Source organism: Harpia harpyja, chromosome 2 (assembly GCF_026419915.1).
Source record: "Harpia harpyja isolate bHarHar1 chromosome 2, bHarHar1 primary haplotype, whole genome shotgun sequence".
Lineage (NCBI taxonomy): Eukaryota > Metazoa > Chordata > Aves > Accipitriformes > Accipitridae > Harpia > Harpia harpyja.
The window spans coordinates 19,741,543-19,760,121 of NC_068941.1; the positions used below are offsets into that span (position 1 = coordinate 19,741,543).

General features: G+C 48.0%; 1 protein-coding gene across 4 annotated transcripts; it reads right to left on the reverse strand.

The window, feature by feature from the left end:
* Positions 1-2,142: 2,142 nt before the first annotated feature.
* MKS1 (MKS transition zone complex subunit 1) lies at positions 2,143-18,535 on the reverse strand. 4 transcript variants are annotated; one of them, XM_052772560.1, is made up of 18 exons: positions 18,415-18,534; positions 18,201-18,313; positions 18,058-18,128; positions 17,551-17,706; positions 17,018-17,115; positions 16,088-16,216; positions 15,662-15,766; positions 15,116-15,224; positions 13,005-13,061; positions 11,447-11,489; positions 9,846-9,908; positions 9,001-9,071; positions 8,083-8,152; positions 6,874-6,981; positions 6,181-6,314; positions 5,350-5,432; positions 5,171-5,268; positions 2,143-4,681 (listed from the first exon to the last, which is right to left on the reverse strand). In XM_052772560.1, exons 1-18 carry the CDS (start codon positions 18,486-18,488, stop codon positions 4,575-4,577), a joined length of 1,689 nt encoding a protein of 562 aa, XP_052628520.1. In that variant the 5' UTR covers positions 18,489-18,534; the 3' UTR covers positions 2,143-4,574. The 4 variants fall into 4 exon arrangements, 3 of the variants coding, with proteins under 3 accessions (XP_052628520.1, XP_052628516.1, XP_052628533.1); XR_008232797.1 differs by lacking the exon at positions 6,181-6,314 and having other exon boundaries at positions 18,415-18,535; XM_052772556.1 differs by having other exon boundaries at positions 18,058-18,313; positions 18,415-18,535.
* Between the last annotated feature and the right edge of the window lie 44 nt (positions 18,536-18,579).

The following is an 18,579-nucleotide window of genomic DNA, read 5'->3' on the forward strand; positions in this document are numbered from 1 at the left end:
ATCACGTGCTCCCTCCTCCTCACGCCTCCAACAGCAGCCTGACAACAGGCTTTGCTCAGCTCAGGCACAAGCTGCCGCCATCAATTGCTCTGTACAAGAAAATTTGCTACAGACCCCCCCCCCCAAACCATCTGGAAGGGATGATCTGTAGTCTCCATCTTCATGTAAAGAATAGGTTGAACAAACATCTCTCAGGCTTTGACTAAGGTGATGTTGCCTGAAGGAAAGCAGTGGACTAGATCTTGATATCCAGCTTGACCTTTCTAGCTTTCCAAGGACAGATTAAGTCACAGGAAATTCACCTTTCCCACCTGCCCAAAGGGCCAATCCTCTTTCTCAGATCTGGAAAGCTTGAAACAACCTGGAATTGCACACCTCCAAGACAAGTTTCTCTTTCATACATTGCAGAAATCCTCCCAACTGTTTTGAAAGTCAAATTTTTTTTTTTTTAAATGTAAGGACTTGCAAATAAATTATAGAAAAGTCTGATTCTATCAGTCCTTTCTGATTTTTTGTGTTACTCTAGAAAAACATCTTGACAGATGCTAGAGAAAGGGAAGTACCTCGTCTACACAGCACTAGGGTTCACTTTAAAAACCTGCTCGAACCAAAGCAGTGAGAGAAATTAAATCAAACCAAAGCAATCATTTCAATGCAGGAAAAGGGGCACACAGATACTTATGTTTTGACTGATCCAATGAAGTGTGATTTTGCTCGGGTCAGTTGTTCTCTGCCTTGCACTGAAATACTGACATGAGCTTTCGAGAACACAGGCTGCACCTTGAGTAGACAATAAGCATAATAAAAAGGCAGCTGGGGGTGAAAGGCAAAGCTTTCACTTCACTGCCAGGAGAGGGCCTGCAGGGAGCTTTCCTCTGACACTCCAACCCAGTGGCTAAAATTAAAATATATTGAGCCAACAAGCAGCCTCTGGTAGTTGTTTAATAATGACCACTTAAACCCCACAGTGCAGATAAAACACACCTCTCCCTCCCCACGCACCATGCTTCGCACGCAGCCCAACATCCTTCCCAAACACACCTCCCAGCTGCACAACCTCTGGCTGCCGGGACAGCAGCGTGGAAGACAGGCAGCACAGCCCACCCTCCCAGGCCAGAATGTCCCCTGCAGTCACATCAGGAGAATAACGCTGTGTCCCCAGTTCATCACAAGCACTGGGATGGGACCAAGCCAAAGAGGTGTTTGAGGTTTGCTGGCAAGGCTCTAGTTTGAAGTTATCACAGCCCAAATCTTCCTCAGTTGAAAGCGAAACCCATTCCTGGGGTCTGACTTCTTTGGTGGAAAGCTGCTCCCCCAGTCACGTGAATGACTCATTTCTAGGTCTTCTTTTTCTGATAAATTTACACTGGAATTTCTAATGGCTGCTGATTTGCGTCATGCAAGCCCTGCCAACTGCCCACAGCCTTTTCATCCACCAAGCCAACATTTCTGCAATTACCCTTTGTTTGCATAGTTTGTTTAATGAGATGCCCGGAAGGCCCCTAGGGACTTTCAGCTGGCTCCTGCCCCCATGCAGACCACATCACTGGTAAGGTTGCAGGATTCCAGCCCGTTCAGCTGGAAGTTCAGCTGGCACTCAAAAAAACATCGCAAGCTCCAGTCTGCCCCAACAAAGCTCAAGAGAACCCAGCTATGTTGCTGCAGCTGATGTAGCCAGAGCTGGGGGGCTGCTGGCCATGCACCAGGGACAGCACCAACCTCTGACTCTCACTGCTAGACCTGCTCTGGTCCCCCCAAGAGTCTGAAGCACTGCCTAGCCTGCACCTGCTGCAGGCTCCTCCTGCCCTCCAGCCTCCCTCCATCTTCAGTTCATGGCATCGCCCAGTCTGCCAGGCTCCCCTGTCCTATTAACTAGTGCCCTCCCATCCCAAGCTCTTTTGCACCCACAACTGCCCCTTCCTCTCCCTTCTCCTGTTGAGCTTCAATGCAAAGGCACCCCTCTGGTGCAAAGTATAGGGACACTTTTGCACAGGGGAAATCCTCACAACTCCCGGGAGATCACTGGCCTCCCCTTCTGCCTGTCCCCATGGGCCACCTCCTTTTTCATCTGTGCATACCTGGTCAATGCATAACCCCCATTCCAGCTGGCCGGGCTCCTCAGCAAGCTCAGAGCACAGGCCCTGCACCAAATGCCAGTTTTTATTAAAAGATCAGTGACATTTTCATACATGTACATGTATATGGAAATTTGCTAGTTTCATTTATAAAAGGGCATATTCAAAGAACATTTGCTGAAGGCTTTCTCCAAAACACCTTTTACGAGCACCATTTTGTTCTGTCAGGCAAAGGAGGCTGCAAGTATGAAGGTGAAAAACTCCTAACAATATCTTACTTTGGAAGAATTACTTCTTTGGTTATGATAATTTTTTATTTTCAAATTTTGCTCTCTTGAGTTTCTGTAAGATTTTACACTATTCAGAGTTTTAACTAGCAAAACTAGTATCATTATGTAAACCTTACTGTGCCTCTGTGTAATCTCAACACTCAATACACCAAATCCTGCCATAAAAATGTGCTGAGCAATGAGCACGAGTTGGGAACCTGATCTTACAATCAGAAGAGTCCACTCTCTAACAGGATCTGCCTTTGGCATCATCTCAGTCAGAAAGGTGTTTTGTTACTTTATTGATAAAAAGAATATTCTCTTGACCTTGTAACTCAATCCTGAAAAGGGTTTCAGAGACATGCAATTCAGCTATTAGCGATAAGCACAACAGAAACACCCAGAAGGAAATTAAGTATTGCTTAGATAGCATGCAATAAACATACAGGGCCATGACATGAATTATGATAAAAAAAAGAGATAGCAAGTGCTACATACTCAGTGAATGCTTTTCATCCTGGGCACTGAGTGGGTCAATCTCTGGTGAAACATGACTAGATCACTAAAGACCATGATAGTGCACACACCTGAAATCTGGTCCTCCAGAACTGGGCCTGTGCCTTCACAGCCATCACATCAAAAGCCTAAGTGGAGAACTGACTCACGCACAAGACACAACATCCAGCTCGAGGCCAAGGACACTGTGCTCTGCTTAACAGGCCATGCTATCTAATACACACTCTTCCATCAAAAAGGAGGGGTAGCAGGCGAGGAAGGTGAGCAAAAATCCTTTTACAATTGAAACTGCCAGACACATTCAAGCTGCCAAACAGGTCTAGGAATTACAACAAAGGTGAAGGAGGAACAACGCTAGGAGTTTGGTTTTCCCAGTGAAGGCTGGGACAGGATCAAAATGGCAAGAAGGGAGTGAGGAAGACAACGGAGCAGCAGGGAAGAGGGGGATGTTCTAACAATCACACACATTGCTGCAGCCATGAGTCTCATGCTTCCTGTGAAGGAGGAATGTGCAGAGCAAAAGGAGGAAGGCCAATTCCTATTTCATATTCTGCCTGTGAATTCTAACTTTACAGACACATTCAGACGTGCATGATCTCAGCCCGAGACTTTTCTTCCTATCCCTTGTGTTAGGAGCAGAGGAGAACACATGGAAATACGACTCGTGCACAAATCAACACAGCAGCACTGTTAGTCTGCAGGTAGCCTCGCTTCTGTGAACTTGAGACAGGAACAAAAACAGGAAAGAAAAAAAAAGTCTGAGAAAAGAACAGAAGTAACTGGGTAAAAACCAGGTACACACATGCTTCCCCAGGAAGCAATGCAGTGTACTGCAATCAGAGATGGAACAATGAACCGTAGCTCAAAGGAACAGCTTGAACAGTTCAAAGTTCAGCTGATGTGCAAATGTTATAATCTGCTCTTGTTGCCTGCAAACTGTCCAGCCCCAGCCAAAGTTCTGCTATGAACTAAGGGGAATGTGTGTTTTCAGTTGTATTCTTGAACAAAGAATCCTCCTGCTCATCACTGCGGAGCCAGAAATGTTATGAGCACACACAAGGCAATACAGAATGTAACCCTGTTCTCCAGTTCTCAATCTGTCAAACGTCACTCCTTTGCTTTGCTTTCATGTATTACATGTGGCAAAGAGCTTTCTCTCTAGGAATGAATCAATCTTAAGGCACAGGTGGAACAGATTCATTTTAGTGTTGACTGACCCATAGCTACAAATGCTGACAATGATTATCAGCACTTCTCAAGAAGTTATCTACTCATTTCATTAAATCTCAAACAGCATTCATGCCTTGACCTTCAACATCACCCTCTACTTTAGGAAGAAAACTAAATCTACCAAGTTATGTAGACTTGAAATTTTTCTAATCATTTACTATTCAATTCCTGAAAAGGTGTTAAAGGGTTTACAGGTCCCATGTCAGTATTTTAGTCTGCTCAGCAAAAATGTGGATAATTGGCTGTGTTGTTAGGGCCTGGTTAACAAAATGCCTTGAAGAAATGGTGCTCCTTCCACAGGTTCCCGTGGAAATGCAAAGATTCTGGGTCTGGATGTGTTACAGACTCCTTCCCCCACCCAAGGAAAACGACAAAGGAAGGGCTTCAAAAGCTTCCAGGCACCAGCACTGTGACTCCTACTGAACAACGGGAGCTTGTGTCAGAGAGAAGATGCTAAATGCTCCCAGGCAGTGGAGGTGGTCAATCATGGTTCCTGCGACTGGTGCACAGTGGAGGCAGAGGCGCTGATGAGGTCCTGAGGAAGGCTCTCACGTGCTTCCTGCATCCGGCGCCGTGCCCTCTGGAAAGCCTCTACAACACAGCAGGTGACAGAATGCATCAGACAGCCTCAGGGAAGGGATGAGTCTGTCCACTGAACATCAGCTCTCCTGGAGCAGGAGTCTCACTTCCTATTACTAAGTTCCACCAACAAAGCACTTGGTCCTTGCTGCTCTCTTCACTTATTTCTAGCGCTGCCTTTGCTCTGTGCATAATGGAATCAGACACAGAGCCTGTGCATCACTGCTACAAGCTATGCTCAGTGCCAGGCAAGACTGGGCAGCCCAGCCTAGGCTTTGCCCTCACAGCACAGTTATCCCTCCTGCCTGCTGGGGGCTGATGCCTCCTGAAGTTTCCAGCTCAGGTCTGAACATTTAACCTCTGCTATGGACTCAGAGAGCTCATGGGGGGGACAGTTATCCCCACGGTAATGGATTCCCTTGAAATATCCTGTCCACTCTGTAAAAAGGGGGCAAAAGTGAGCCAAAGGCTCACCAAGGAGAATGACACTGAAAGCCCTACCCAAAACGTTGTAGACAGAGCTCTGCTGGCTGAAGCCTCCAAGCCGGTCCAGTACACTCTGCATGCGCTGCCTCAGGGCACTGGTTTCCAGAAAAGCTCTGCACAGAAGTACAATAGGAGGTCAGCCTGCTAAAGCACAGCACACAAGATGGAGCTTGTACTCACTTTGCTGCACTGACTTAGACTGCTGCAGGCAGTAAAGCCGGAACGTGACTCTCCCTGTTGTCTCTGTGCGAAAACCAAAGCGGCTCAGACGCTCTCCCTGCAAAGATGGTACAAATTAGAGTAACCACAGCCTGCAACCTGCCGCAGCAAGCTGACCCTAGCAAAAATGAGCATGCCCCACCAAGAGCATGCACTCCTGTGAGCACAGTCTCTCCCTTTCCCGCTGCACACAGAAAGCGAGATCAGAAAGAAGGGCAGATGGTTCCAGGCTGTGCTGAGGGCAGGACCTAAACACTAGCAAGCTGATAGTGCAGTGCTGGAGGAAGGTTTCAACAACTGCACCAAGGCATTCCCACACAAAGCTGCTACTAAGATCAACTTGCTCATTACACCAGAAAGCACTTCTGCAGCTTTCTTAAGAACATGAAATTTCTGCCTGCCTTATACCTATCGGCTTCTGGCTTCAGGAAACTGTTCCAGCCACAGTACAGCCCAGATTCCTTACGAAAACACAGGAAGAAGTCTATAGCTGGTAACAAATGCTGACCTGACAGACACTTCCTGGACAGGGCCAGCACAGGCAATGGTAAGTCAAGGCTTTGGTCCGCGTTCACCCACTTCTCTAAGCTGCACACACCTCAGAAGGCAGAGAGCTCTGCCTCAGCGTTTGCCCGTTCCTCTGTTCATGATCACAAGTCTCACAATGGAGACATTTCTTTAGTCAGAGGGACAGGACCACCAGCTCATCCTTGTTCAAATCTGGTTGAGGCTGTCCACAGACACCTGAAGCCAAGAGCATAATCTACCATCTCCCAGCAAGAGCAATGCCCTGCAGCTAAGCCCACCTTGAAGGTTGATGGTATCCTGACGTAGGTTATGTCCTCCAGCTCAGGAGATCCACCAATGAAAAATCTCCTCAGCTCAGCAACTGTCCCCAGCTCCACAGGGCGCCAGGTAGGGATGGTGAGCATGTGGAGACCTGACCCAGGACAATAGGACAGCTTAGCAGCTATGACCAACAATCTATTCAGAGTCACAGAGGACAGCATGGTAGATGGATACCTGCTGACCCAAACCACAGTAGACTGGAAATGGAAACACTGCATGGTATCTCTGTAACATTTTCCCAATGAGTCAGCCCCATACAGTCACACAGCCAGCGTTGAAAGTACCCATGAGGAGCATCTCCTTACTACATATGGGTGTCAGAATAGTTGTGACCCTCAGATTCCATGTGGGACAGACAGGGCTACAGCTATTGTAAAGATGGATATACAGCATCATCCCAGAGCTTTATCACGCGAGATCTTGTGACGGAACCACTGAAGGAGCAAGGACAGCAACACATGATGCGTCTCAACAACAAGGCAGAATGGTGCAGGATGCATCAAATCCTTCTTTGCTGCCCCACAGACAGCTAACTATCCCCTCCAGCATGCAAAGGCAAAGCCTCCCCATGACCAGCTGAATCCATTCCCAAGAGAATCACTCAACTCATTCTCCCAGACAATTAACATAACGGCCCAAGTATGTTTTACCTGGAGATGCTGGCAGCACCAAGGAACCATATCCTTCAACGCGATACCTCTGCCAGAAATCCAGGGAGAGGACCTCAAAGTAGAGAACAGGCCACTGAGGGAGACTGTCTGCAAGGAAGGGCAGGAGATCACAGCTTTGTGAGGGAGACTATCACAGCGAAAAAAAAAAAAGCTAAACACCCAACTCCACTAGTAGGAAGTCCTTTCTGTATTTCTTCTACAATGACTAACCTAGATGTATGGGTGATTATTTTCCCTTGTAAAAGCTGAACCCTCAGATTTGAGAATTATTGAAAAGATGTTAAAAATTTGGGAAAATTCTTTGTTTTGAGAGCAAGTCCAAACTGGTTCCTCAATTCTCTTTGAGCAGACAAGACAATCTTTTGTGAATGATCTGCTGCCAAACAGGGGAACCTTTTTATCTCTGACCTTTCCCACCATTACTGGAGGATTATTAACTTGGATTCTCCTACAGGTCTCCAAGCATTTCTTTTTTCCACGGTGAAACAAACTCGTCGTGTTTATTCTAGGCTGAAAATCCATTAGTATTGGTTGAATACTCAAATCCAATGCATACATTGGATTCAAGCGGCAAGGCATGCTGCAAAGCTGTCCCTAGCAATTGCAATCCAAAGAGCAATGGGGTTGGTGAGGAAGCAGCAGTAGCATAGTAAAGCAACAGGAACAGGCAGCAGAGAAGCCCAGCTTAAAATAGAGCTGGAAGTTTCAAAGTGACATGAACTATAAAAAGAGTATACAGGTCACTGAGTGTGTCTACAAACGTAAGACTCAGCAGAGAGTTTTAGTTGTGTACAAAAAAAGCTGCCCGTTTCTTTTGCTGCAGTGTCCCAGGGCTCTACGCAGTACACCACACATGGCAACACAGACCAGCATGCCAGGCATTTTGAGACAGACAAGCTAAGATCCAAATAGTTTTGCAATTGGATAAAGCTGGCTGCAGCCTGGAAGCAGGGCAACATCAATGATTCCATACAAATGCTATTGCACTGCTGGGCAGGGCAAATACAGTATGTGCCCAGAGGTTGTGTGGTGACAGGGTGAACATTTGCTGAACGAGCAACTTTTCCCTTTGTTTAAATCTGTCCTTTCATCTTGGTGAGGGACCAACAACATGCCAGATAGCATGATGCCTACACTGCGATCAAAAGATTTCAGAGTTTCACGTTTCAGAGGAACAAGGGAACACACCTTCCGATTCGTCTCCTTGGGTGAAAAACATCTCCAAAGTGAAGGGGTAGCAGAAGTATGCCACGTTATCCTAGAAAAGGAACAGGACAGAGATCAGATTCCTGGACAAGAGAATTCACCACTAGCATTGCAGGGGGCACAGAGAGCAGGGAGAAAAGAACTAATGGTGGAAAAGAGGTAATGAGGCCCAAACAAGATCAATTACATCACACTAACAAACACCTGACTGCATGATGGACCTGCATACACTCCCAATTGCCACGTTGATGGAACAGGCTGTTAAAAAGAATGAAAAAGGGGAAAGAGTAACACACCTCAAATGACAATTCAGCCAGTTGTGTAACTACCACACTACCACAGCCTTTACAGGAGCCAAGCAAAATACCTCAAACAATGGTATTACTGCAATGTTTTATGATAATTATTTTTGTAATATGCAAAATATCTCACACAAAAGACATTAAAAAGCTGATAAAATTTGGATTTTGTAAGAGAGGAGTTGGAGACAGCAATGGAACCAACCTCCCAGATAGGAGGAGGGGTTCATTTTGAGAAATTAATTTAGACACTGTATGCATTCCTGCCCCAGGCAAGTGAGAACAATGCTTCATTAACTCTGAGCATCTGAGAACACAAAAATCAAAGCTCCAAAGGCAATCAATCAGCCAGAAGGAAGAAAAAAGTGAGGTTCCAGAAACTGCTTTGAAGCAGTTTTGGTTTGCCTAGTTTTATTTGGACGTGGTGGCACCCTGAAAAATGGCAAGTATAACTAGAATGAGGAGAATCCTAAACAGGCTCTGCCCTTGAAAGGAGCTCTCAAGTCAGGACCTTTGCTGAATATATCTGTAGTTTGTTACACATGTTCCATTTCAGAGAATGCCTGTTCAAACTGCTCTGTAGGTCTGAAAGCATCCTTACCCAGCCCACTGTCTTGGTGGCACAGGTCTGTGTCACTCCTGATAGCTGCTGGAACGCAGGGCTTGACCACTCTGGGAGAAAAGGAGAACATGAGCACAGTGGTGAATGCTTTGGGTAAGAGGGAGGACTCACAAACCAGAGCAGCTCAGAGTCAGTCCCAGATGATTAGGATAACAGATAACATCACCCACACTGAATTTCCCTAGGTGTGTCCCACCCTGACTTGTTCCAGGCAATGGCTGCTCCCCAGAACACCCTGAACTGTTGATGAAAAGCAGCAACTCCATCTTAAAAGTAGAACCTTATCTAAATGTACTGAGTAGCACAAGTGGTACCTCTTCGGACAAACATCAGGATATAACCAGAGAGGGGAGCCAGAGCCATAGGTTCAGGGGAATTAAACATGCAGCAGGATGTGCATGTTAGTGCTGGGAACCTTATTTATTGGTCAAAATTTAAAATGCTAGTGTCAGCACAAAACATGAGAACATGATGGTGAGCACTGAAATCAGACAGGGTCACTGTTGAGATGGAGAAGACAGGAAGGGTATTCTCCACAGTATAAGGAATGAACTTTGGGTAGACTGCTGGACACCATCACCACTGGTTGAGAAGTCAATGGACCTCTCCCAGCCTGATTTGGAAGAGACGAGAGGGGAAGATACTACTTTCTCCCAGATATGAGATTAGTTCAAGCAACTGAGTTCTACAATTTTAGCTCTGAAGACCTCTGACTAGATCCCAGCGCCGACATTAACTTTTACTGACTTTCAGCAAAGCTGATCTGATGGACCATGCTTCATTCCTTAAACTGCTGTGATATGGCTGGAAATGTGAACACTTACGGTTAGGTAGCTCCAGGAAGAAATGGACATAGAGGTTATCATACTCATAGCCTTGAGCTGAAACTGAGAAGAAGAGATAATGAACTTCAGCTGCTCACTTCCACACAAACTCCTCCAGTACCCACTGTAGACTTTTGGAAGAGCCAGCACCAGTAACCTCAGGGACAACCAGTTACTGCTGGCAGCTGGGAAAGCCAGGATCTTCAAAGTAACAGAATATGACCCTCAGAGAAGATTCCTTCTCTAGACTAGCCCTGTTACCATATCACTAACCAGATTAGGGAGGTCACATATTTAATTTCTTTCTTTGCTATAATCTCTATTAACTTCCCAGTCTGCTCTCCTTTTTTCAGATCTCTATGTCCTCCTGGAACAGCTGCAGTATTTGTAACCTCCAATCTGTAAATGCCACTCAAGAGGTTAGTCCACTGTCCTGGTTTCAGCTGGGATAGAGTTAATTGTCTTCCTAGTAGCTGGTATAGTATGTCGTGGTTTCAGCCCAGCCGGTAACAAAGGACCACGCAGCCGCTCGCTCACTCCTCCCGCCCCCCTCCGGTGGGATAGGGAGGAGACGGAGGAGAGAAAAGAAAAAAACCTGGAACCTCGAGGGTTGAGACAAGGGCAGTTTACTGGGACAACACACAAAAAAAGTTACAACAACAACAACGGTACTAATGAAAGAATATACAAAAAGAGTGATGCACAGTGCAACTGCTCACCACCCGGAACCCGATGCTCCGCCACCGAAAGTCCCGAGCCCTCCCCCCGGCCCGCTCCCCATTTATATACTGAGCATGATGTCACATGGTATGGAATAACTCCTTGGCTAGTTCAGGTCGGCTGCACCGGCTATGCCCCCCCCCCCCCACCTCCTAGGTTCCTGTAAAAATTAACTCTATCCCAGCTGAACCCAGGACATAGTACTATGTTTTTGAGTTTGGTATGAGAAGAATGTTTTCAGTTGTTGCTAAGTAATGTTTAGTCTAAAGTCAAGGATTTTTCAGCTTCTCATGCCCAGCCAGCAAGAAGGCTGGAGGGGCACAAGAAGTTGGGAGGGGACATAGCCAGGGCAGCTGACCCAAAGTGGCCAAAGGGGTATTCCATACCATGGGACGTCACATCTAGTATATAAACTGGGGGGAGTGAGGGTGGGGCGATTGCTGCTCGGGGGCTAACTGGGTGTCGGTCGGTGGGTTGTGAGCAACTGCATTGTGCATCACTTGTATATTCCAATCCTTTTATTATTACTATTGTCATTTTATTAGTGTTGCCATTATCATTATTAGTTTCTTCTTTTCTGTTCTATTAAACCATTCTTATCTCAACTCATGAGTTTTACTTTTTTTTTTCCAATTCTCTCCCCCATCCCACTGGGTGGGGGGGAAGGGAGTGAGCGGCTGCGTGGTGCTTAGTTGCTGGCTGGGGTTAAACCATGACATCCACAAAAACACATGAGGAGAAGGAGGAAGTAAAGGATTCTAGGGGAGAATCACCTACTCTGGACTGGCCTGTCATCCAAGAATTCTTGGACCCTTCATAGCCTCAGCCATCCCAGCAGAACCAGATTTGCCCCTATAGTCACTGTTTATATGAGGACTCACCTATTTCTCCATTCACAAAAAGCCGCAGTGTACCAGGAAGAGTCTGTAAGAACAAGCAGATAAACAAGATAAAGAGCTCAATGACCACTGGTGGAACCTCATACATCCCCTCCCAACAAGGTCTCACATGGATACTTCAGAGACGTTTGTACATGAATGACTCACTCTGCTGGCCAGGTAGGAGTCATGACTTCTCATATCACTTTCCAGAAGTGAACAGTGACTCTGGAGACAGGCTCTCTAGAGAAACCAAATTCCTAGACCACAGGAGTTTACTATTCTGTAACTCGGTCTCTTACAGACTTCAAGATGGTTATAAAATGTAGTGAGAAGTCACTTGCAGAAATCATAGTCCTGTTTCTTCTGTAGTGTTCCTGCACTTGCCCGCGGTGGGGGGAGTGGGGGGAAGCATAGGACGAGCTGAGACACTCTATCAAAGTACAAGAAAGTACAACAACTTTCACACTTTGGCAAACAAGATTTGAGCAAAAAAGAGTGCAGTCTGGGTAATTCAGTGAGAAGGGAAACTGTGCATGAGTCTGGGGGTGGGTTGGGCTGTTTACTTAAACAAAGTGGCACATAGATGTGTTTGACGTTCAAGAAGTTAACAGCAATCACTATTCCAAAAGATATAAACCTTCCTTTCTTCTTAAAATATTATAGTCAAAGGCCTTCAGACAATGCACGCAGTCTCACAGAGACTGCAGCATTCAGCACGCTCTGCTGCTGGTCCAACAGGTGCAGGATGGATCTCTGCAGACACCATATCCATTGCAACCTGTCCCTTTTGAAACCAATTTTCCATTGGAAGCCACAAGGTAAAAGTTGCCAACACACACCCAGAATGAAACAGTCTTTGGAGACTGTGGTACAAATGGCAGTCGTGCTAACCAGGTCAACAGTCTCCAAAGGCAGCAGGGCTCTGGGTCCCTGCCGAGTGCTGCGGGTACTCACTGTAAAGGGAACTAGGCCTTAAGCCTCATTGTTTCTAAGACTATTCATATCAGACATATAACTAATGATTACAGATTACTTTAGATGTGATTAATAGAATGCAGGTGCTTATAAAACAATATGCATAAGCTGCTCATTTGTCCTATGTGTAGCCCCCACCATGGCTAGCTAAAAACCCAGTCAAGCTGAATCAACAGAAGAAGGATCATACATCTTAGACCTAAGACATGGGAGTAAGTGATTAACTTTAGAACAAGATAAATTAATAGAACAGCCTGAGTGATTTTCAGAAATTCAAAGGTGATCTTTGATGTGTAAGAAGATAAGTGACTGTGGTGACCCAAGACCTTCTGCCTACGACCACTAACTTCAGAAGAACCAGGACACGAGAATTGATGAGATAAATTGATGAATGACAACGACATGGGAACCGAGATCAACTGGAGAATTACAAAGATTTTGGACTGGGATAATGCGTGGTAAAAGGTATATAAGACTGAGAAATTTTTGGAAGTTTGCCATTCGCTGCGGTGGTGGCCCAACTCTGAGTTGTTAATAAAGCAAACCTAGAGAAATCCATGACTGAAAATCCTTTAACACTCACCGTTTCAAATTCTGAGCCTATGAGACCGCTGAGGTATTCCTTGTGCCGACCGTACAGCTGGAAACACAGACAAATCAGATTAGAAAAAGTGTATTTTTGATTATGTCTTTACTTATTGCAAAAATTGAAATGGGCATAACTTAAAACCAGTTTAAATTGTTGACAGGCTTAGCATACCAGGTTTTTTTAATTGTTATAGCAGATATAGAGAATTGTATTGTGTTTGTGTGGCAAGGTTTTGGTAGTGGCAGGGCTACAGGGGTGGCTTCTGTGAGAAGCTGCTGGAAGCTTCCCCTGTGTCCGACAGAGCCAATGCCAGCCGGCTCCAAGATGGACCCGCCGCTGGCCAAAGCCGAGCCCATCAGTGATGATGGTAGTGCCTCTGGGATAACGTATTTAAGAAGGGGATAAAGTTGCTGCACTACAGCAATTGCAGCTGGAAAGAGGAGTAAGAATATGTGAGAGAAACAACTCTGCAGACACCAAGGTCAGTGAAGGAGGAGGGGGAGGAGGTGCTCCAGGCACCAGAGCAGAGATTCCCCTGCAGGCCGTGGTAAAGACCATGGTGAGGCAGGCTGTCCCCCTGCAGCCCAGGGAGGTCCATGGTGGAGCAGATATCCACCTGCAGCCAGGGAGGACACCACGCCAGAGCAGGTGGATGCCCAAAAGAGGCTGTGACCCCATGGGAAGCCCGGGCTGGAGCAGGCTCCTGGCAGGACCTGTGGCCCTGTGGAGAGAGGAGCCCACGCTGGAGCAGGTTTGCTGGCAGGACTTGTGACCCCGTGGGGGACCCATGCTGGAGCAGTCTGTGCCTGAAGGACTGTAGCCTGTGGAAGGGACCCATGCTGGAGCAGTTCATGAAGAATGGCAGCCCATGGAAAGGACTCACGGAGAAGTTCGTGAAGGACTGTCTCCTGTGGGAGGGACCCCACACTGGAGCAGGGGAAGAGTGAGGAGTCCTCCCCCTGAGAAGGAAGGAGCGTCAGAGACAATGTGTGATGAACTGACCGCGACCCCCATTCCCTGTCCCTCTGTGCCACTGCAGGGGAGGAGGTAGAGAACTTGGGAGTAAAGTTAAGCCCAGGAAGAAGGGACGGGTGGTGGGAAGGGGTTTTAGGATTTAGTTTTTATTTCTCATTATCCTACTCTGATTTGATTGGTAATAAATCAAGTTAGTTTTTCCCCAAGTCGAGTCCGTTTTGCCCATGACAGTAATTGGTGAATGATCTCCCTGTCCTTATCTCGACCCATGAGCCTTCCATCTTATTTTCTCCCCCCCGCCCCCCCATCCAGCTGAGGAGGGGGAGTGACAGAGAGGCTTTGGTGGGCATCTGGCGTCCAGCCAGGGTCAACCCACCACAAGAATACAAGAATCTAATAGAAGAAAGATGCATAACTGCTAACACTGCATGGAACTTCAGCATCAGAGAAGACCTTGTCAAAGGCCAATCTAAGGGAAAAAGCAGCTCTGAAGAATCAGATCTCAAATGACATGTTAAAACGACAGGCATAAACTATTCCAATGAAATCAACAGATGGGAGATCCGTGTAGTGAAATCATGATTTCCTTACTGACCACAAAACCAGTAAGGAAATGTACAAATGAAAAGCTAAAACGTTAAATACCCTTGTAAACTGCCACAGCCAAAAATGCAATTCAGAAAGATCAAGACATAAAATGAGATCCAAATAACCTGGGACATTATGGGTGACAAGAAATCATTCAATAAGTATATGGGCAGCAAGAGGAAGACCAAGGAAAAGGTTTGCCAACTGCTCAAAAGGGAAGGAAAACCATTGGCAGGTGACACTAGAAAGGCACGAATTTAGGTGGTTTCTTGCATGAGTTCTCACTACATAGGTCACTGCAGTCAGAGGCCAACACACCTAATATTGGACAAGGTCTCTACCTAGAGTAAGGAATGAAGCAGTCAGGGAGTATTTGTTGGAGTTCTCAAATTGCTGGGCATGATGAGACTCACTGCCAGTGACATTCATTTTGTCAACTTCAGGTGTCTACAGCACTAACAATTACATGTACATGAGGGTCTGAGCTCCCTCTGTCAAATCAGGAGAACTAGTCAATATGATCAGTGGAGGCCAGTCCTTACGTCTCTGAACACGTGCTGCTCGCGTTCCTCCTCCTCTGGCTGCACTTGGACAGACGCATTCTCAATGGTGTATTTCCACACCTCTCGCTTCTCTCCATCCAGCTCGATCCTGCAGAGCCCCAAAACACATGGGCAAAACTCCCCCATTATGCAGAGAATAGGCACAGGCAGCAAGAGCATCAACTGTGCCATCCTGACACAGCAGTCCCCCCTCCACCAGGCCTGTCCAGTAACACAAGGGCGCTAACAGCCCTCTCCTTGCTCCCAAGTGCCTGTCAGCATCAAGGACTCAAAAAGGAAGACTTGCTTGTGTCCAGCATATGCATAACCTGTAGCCCTAGGGACTGGCACCAAAGCCCCACACATCACACGCAGAGTGACACCACACACAAGTACACAGTAATCTTGTCTTAGGAATCTCTGGAATAAAACTGAAAAATATCCCTCGATTTAAGTGCTGATCTACTGCCTGAAGGGTGACCAGGAAACAGCCATTTCAGCCCTCTGTATCAGCCCCACAACAGGTACCAGCCCTGTCCCACTCACCGGTAGGCTCCTTTGGTGCCATTAAAGTCAGGCTTCACTGTGATCACCCCATTGCCATCCACCTTGATTGTGCAAAGAACATGTTCGTACTCCCTGTGACCAAGCCTAATGGAAGACATCAAGAAGCACAGTCTAAATAGAGAACACGGACACTCTTGCTCTGGAACAGCAGAGCTGGTAAAGGCACATGGGGGTACGGAAGGGAACAAATACACCCATACTTTCCTACATTAGTTTAAGAAGCCTTTTGGAGGGATACACTCAGTTACCTCCCAACGGAGGAAAGAGGCAGAAAGAAACGCAGCCCAAGTTACTGAGCTCTTGGAATTCTCTCCCCTTAACTAATGAAAGAAACAGGAGATTTGAGTAAGGAGAGAAGATGGGTTTCCTTCTAGGAAATTAAGATTACTTCAGGATTTTACTTACTTCCCATAAGGTCCCAAGTCCCCCATGATGTACATAGTCTGGACAGGAGTGTTAATCACATGATTGTTCCTTATAAATTCTTCTGAGGGTTCCCAGGTGATGATTTTCGACTTCAGAGAACTTGCTTCTCTGTCAACAATAGAGCAGCACAAGTCACAGCTCACCTCAGCAGCCCAGCACAGGCAGAACTGAACCCCCATGTCCTGGTTTCGGCTGGGATAGAGTTAATTTTCTGTCTCATAGCTGGTATTGTGTTATGATTTGGATTCAGTATGAGAAGAATGTTGATAACACACTGATGTTTTCAGTTGTTGCTAAGTAATGCTTAGTCTAAAGTCAAGGATTTTTCAGCTTCTCATGCCCAGCCAGCAAGAAGGCTGGAGGGGCACAAGAAGTTGGGAGGGGACATAGCCAGGGCAGCTGACCCAAAGTGGCCAAAGGGGTATTCCATACCATGGGACGTCACATCTAGTATATAAACTGGGGGGAGTGGGGGTGGGGCGATTGCTGCTCGGGGGCTAACTGGGTGTCGGTCGGTGGGTTGTGAGCAACTGCATTGTGCATCACTTGTATATTCCAATCCTTTTATTATTACTATTGTCATTTTATTAGTGTTGCCATTATCATTATTAGTTTCTTCTTTTCTGTTCTATTAAACCATTCTTATCTCAACTCATGAGTTTTACTTTTCTTTTTCCAATTCTCTCCCCCATCCCACTGGGTGGGGGGGAAGGGAGTGAGCGGCTGCGTGGTGCTTAGTTGCTGGCTGGGGTTAAACCATGACAGCCCTACAATGAGGAGTCAAACTGCCAGATTCCAAGTGCAACACAGCTCAAGCCACCAACTTCCACAGACCAGGCTGCTCCACAGCTGGGGCACCAGCACCAGGAAACCTGCATTAGCAAGCTCTGAGCCCCAATTTGCACTCACACTGGCCTATGGTCTTGTCTTCTCCTTCTCACATTGGCCATCCTCTCTGCCAGATACGATGGTACCTCATGATCTGAGTCAGTTACCTTCTGGCAGTGCTGGAAGAGAGAAACAGACAGGAACTACCTTAATGATAACGGCATTTTTCCAAAACACAGCTCCACTCTTGGAGGAGAACAGGTATGTACACACCCACATGAAAGAACAAACTGCTAAAAGACTGTAGAACTTATTCGCTGTTCTTGTGGCAAAGTACAGCGGAACTCCACCCAGCAAGTTACCTAAAGAGCAATGCTAAAGAGCCAAGTGCCTCCAAACTACCCCTGGCCGTCATTCTGAAATAAGAAAATCTCATCCCAGGTCTGGGGCACCAGGTGAAGCTGCTTTGCAGAAGCAGTGCGTCCTCCTGCATACAGGATACCTGGCTTGCTTCTGCATTGCCAAGAACCAACAAATGTTCCCAAAAAATGCAGTAGGCCTGGTGGTTTTGACAGTCGCTGCTGTACAGATTATGCGTAACTAAGAGCTGGTACCTCCTCTAGGTTGGTGAATCGGTCATGATCCGTGTAGGTGAAGATGCGATAGTTCTTCCGACCTCCAGCCTTCTCCAGTTTCAAGATCTCCTCATGGTACTGCCGGTCCAGGGGAGTCTGGCAGGCTGACTCATTTTGGTACAGATCCACCTCAAACTGAGAGCACCACAGGTAAAGCGCAAAAGCTGCCTTTCCCCAGCCTTGTAAGAGCCACAAACGCTTTTCAGATGAGATTTCCAAAGCCACCACCAAGAGAGGCAAGATCCGTCGGGAATCCCTGCAAACCCGAGCTCCGGAGCGGCTCCGGCCCTACTCAGGCGTGCGACGGCCGACAGCACCCGCCGATGCCCACCTAGAGGGGCTCGGGCACAGCAGCTCACCCCGAAGCAGGAGACCCTACAGGGAAGCGGGGCAGGGGGGCCGTCGGGCGGCACAACGAGGAGGAGCTCCCGCAAGCCCCCCCCCGCCCCCCCCCCGCTCCCCCGCGGCCCGCCGCCGCAGACCCACCTGGCTGAAGAGCTTCTCCTGCCACCCCACCTCGGCCTCCTCTTCCTCCTCGTCCGGGGGCCGCTGGGCAGCTGCGGGAGAGGGCCCGGTCACCTCCGGCGACGCTACCCCCGCCCCCCCCCCTCCCCGGGCGCCCCACGTACCGGTCGCGGCGCGGTCGGCCAGGCCCAGGAGCTCGGGGCCGCGCGGCCCGGCGAGCGGCGGCAGGGCCTGCGGCAGGAGGGGCCCGGCCGAGGTGACCCGCTGCATGCGGACCCTGCGGGGAAGGAGAGAGGGAGGGAGGGAGCGTCACGGCGGGCCGGCAGGCGAGGTGCGGGGGGGGGGGGGGGGGGGGGGGGCGCGAGGGCGGCCGCTCACCGGAGGCGCAGGTTGCGGACGGGGTCGCGGGAGCGGTACACGGCGCCGCCCGCGCGCCACAGCGGCTCCGCCATGGCGGGCCGCGCCGCCGCCTCACCGTGGAGACGGCGCGGCGCAGCAAGCACAGCGCCTCGCGCGGCTGCGCCCCGCTGCCAGCCTGGGCGG

Bases quoted from the DNA above. Each gene is read 5' to 3' on its own strand.
- MKS1 (XM_052772556.1), bottom strand. From the start codon at position 18,488: ATGGCGGAGCCGCTGTGGCGCGCGGGCGGCGCCGTGTACCGCTCCCGC. The intron at 13,062-15,115 runs GTAAGGACTGGC...CTGTGTTTCCAG, and splicing joins AGCAGCACGTGTTCAGAGAC to CTGTACGGTCGGCACAAGGA. The intron at 11,490-13,004 runs GTGAGTGTTAAA...TTGTTCTTACAG, and splicing joins TAGGCTCAGAATTTGAAACG to ACTCTTCCTGGTACACTGCG.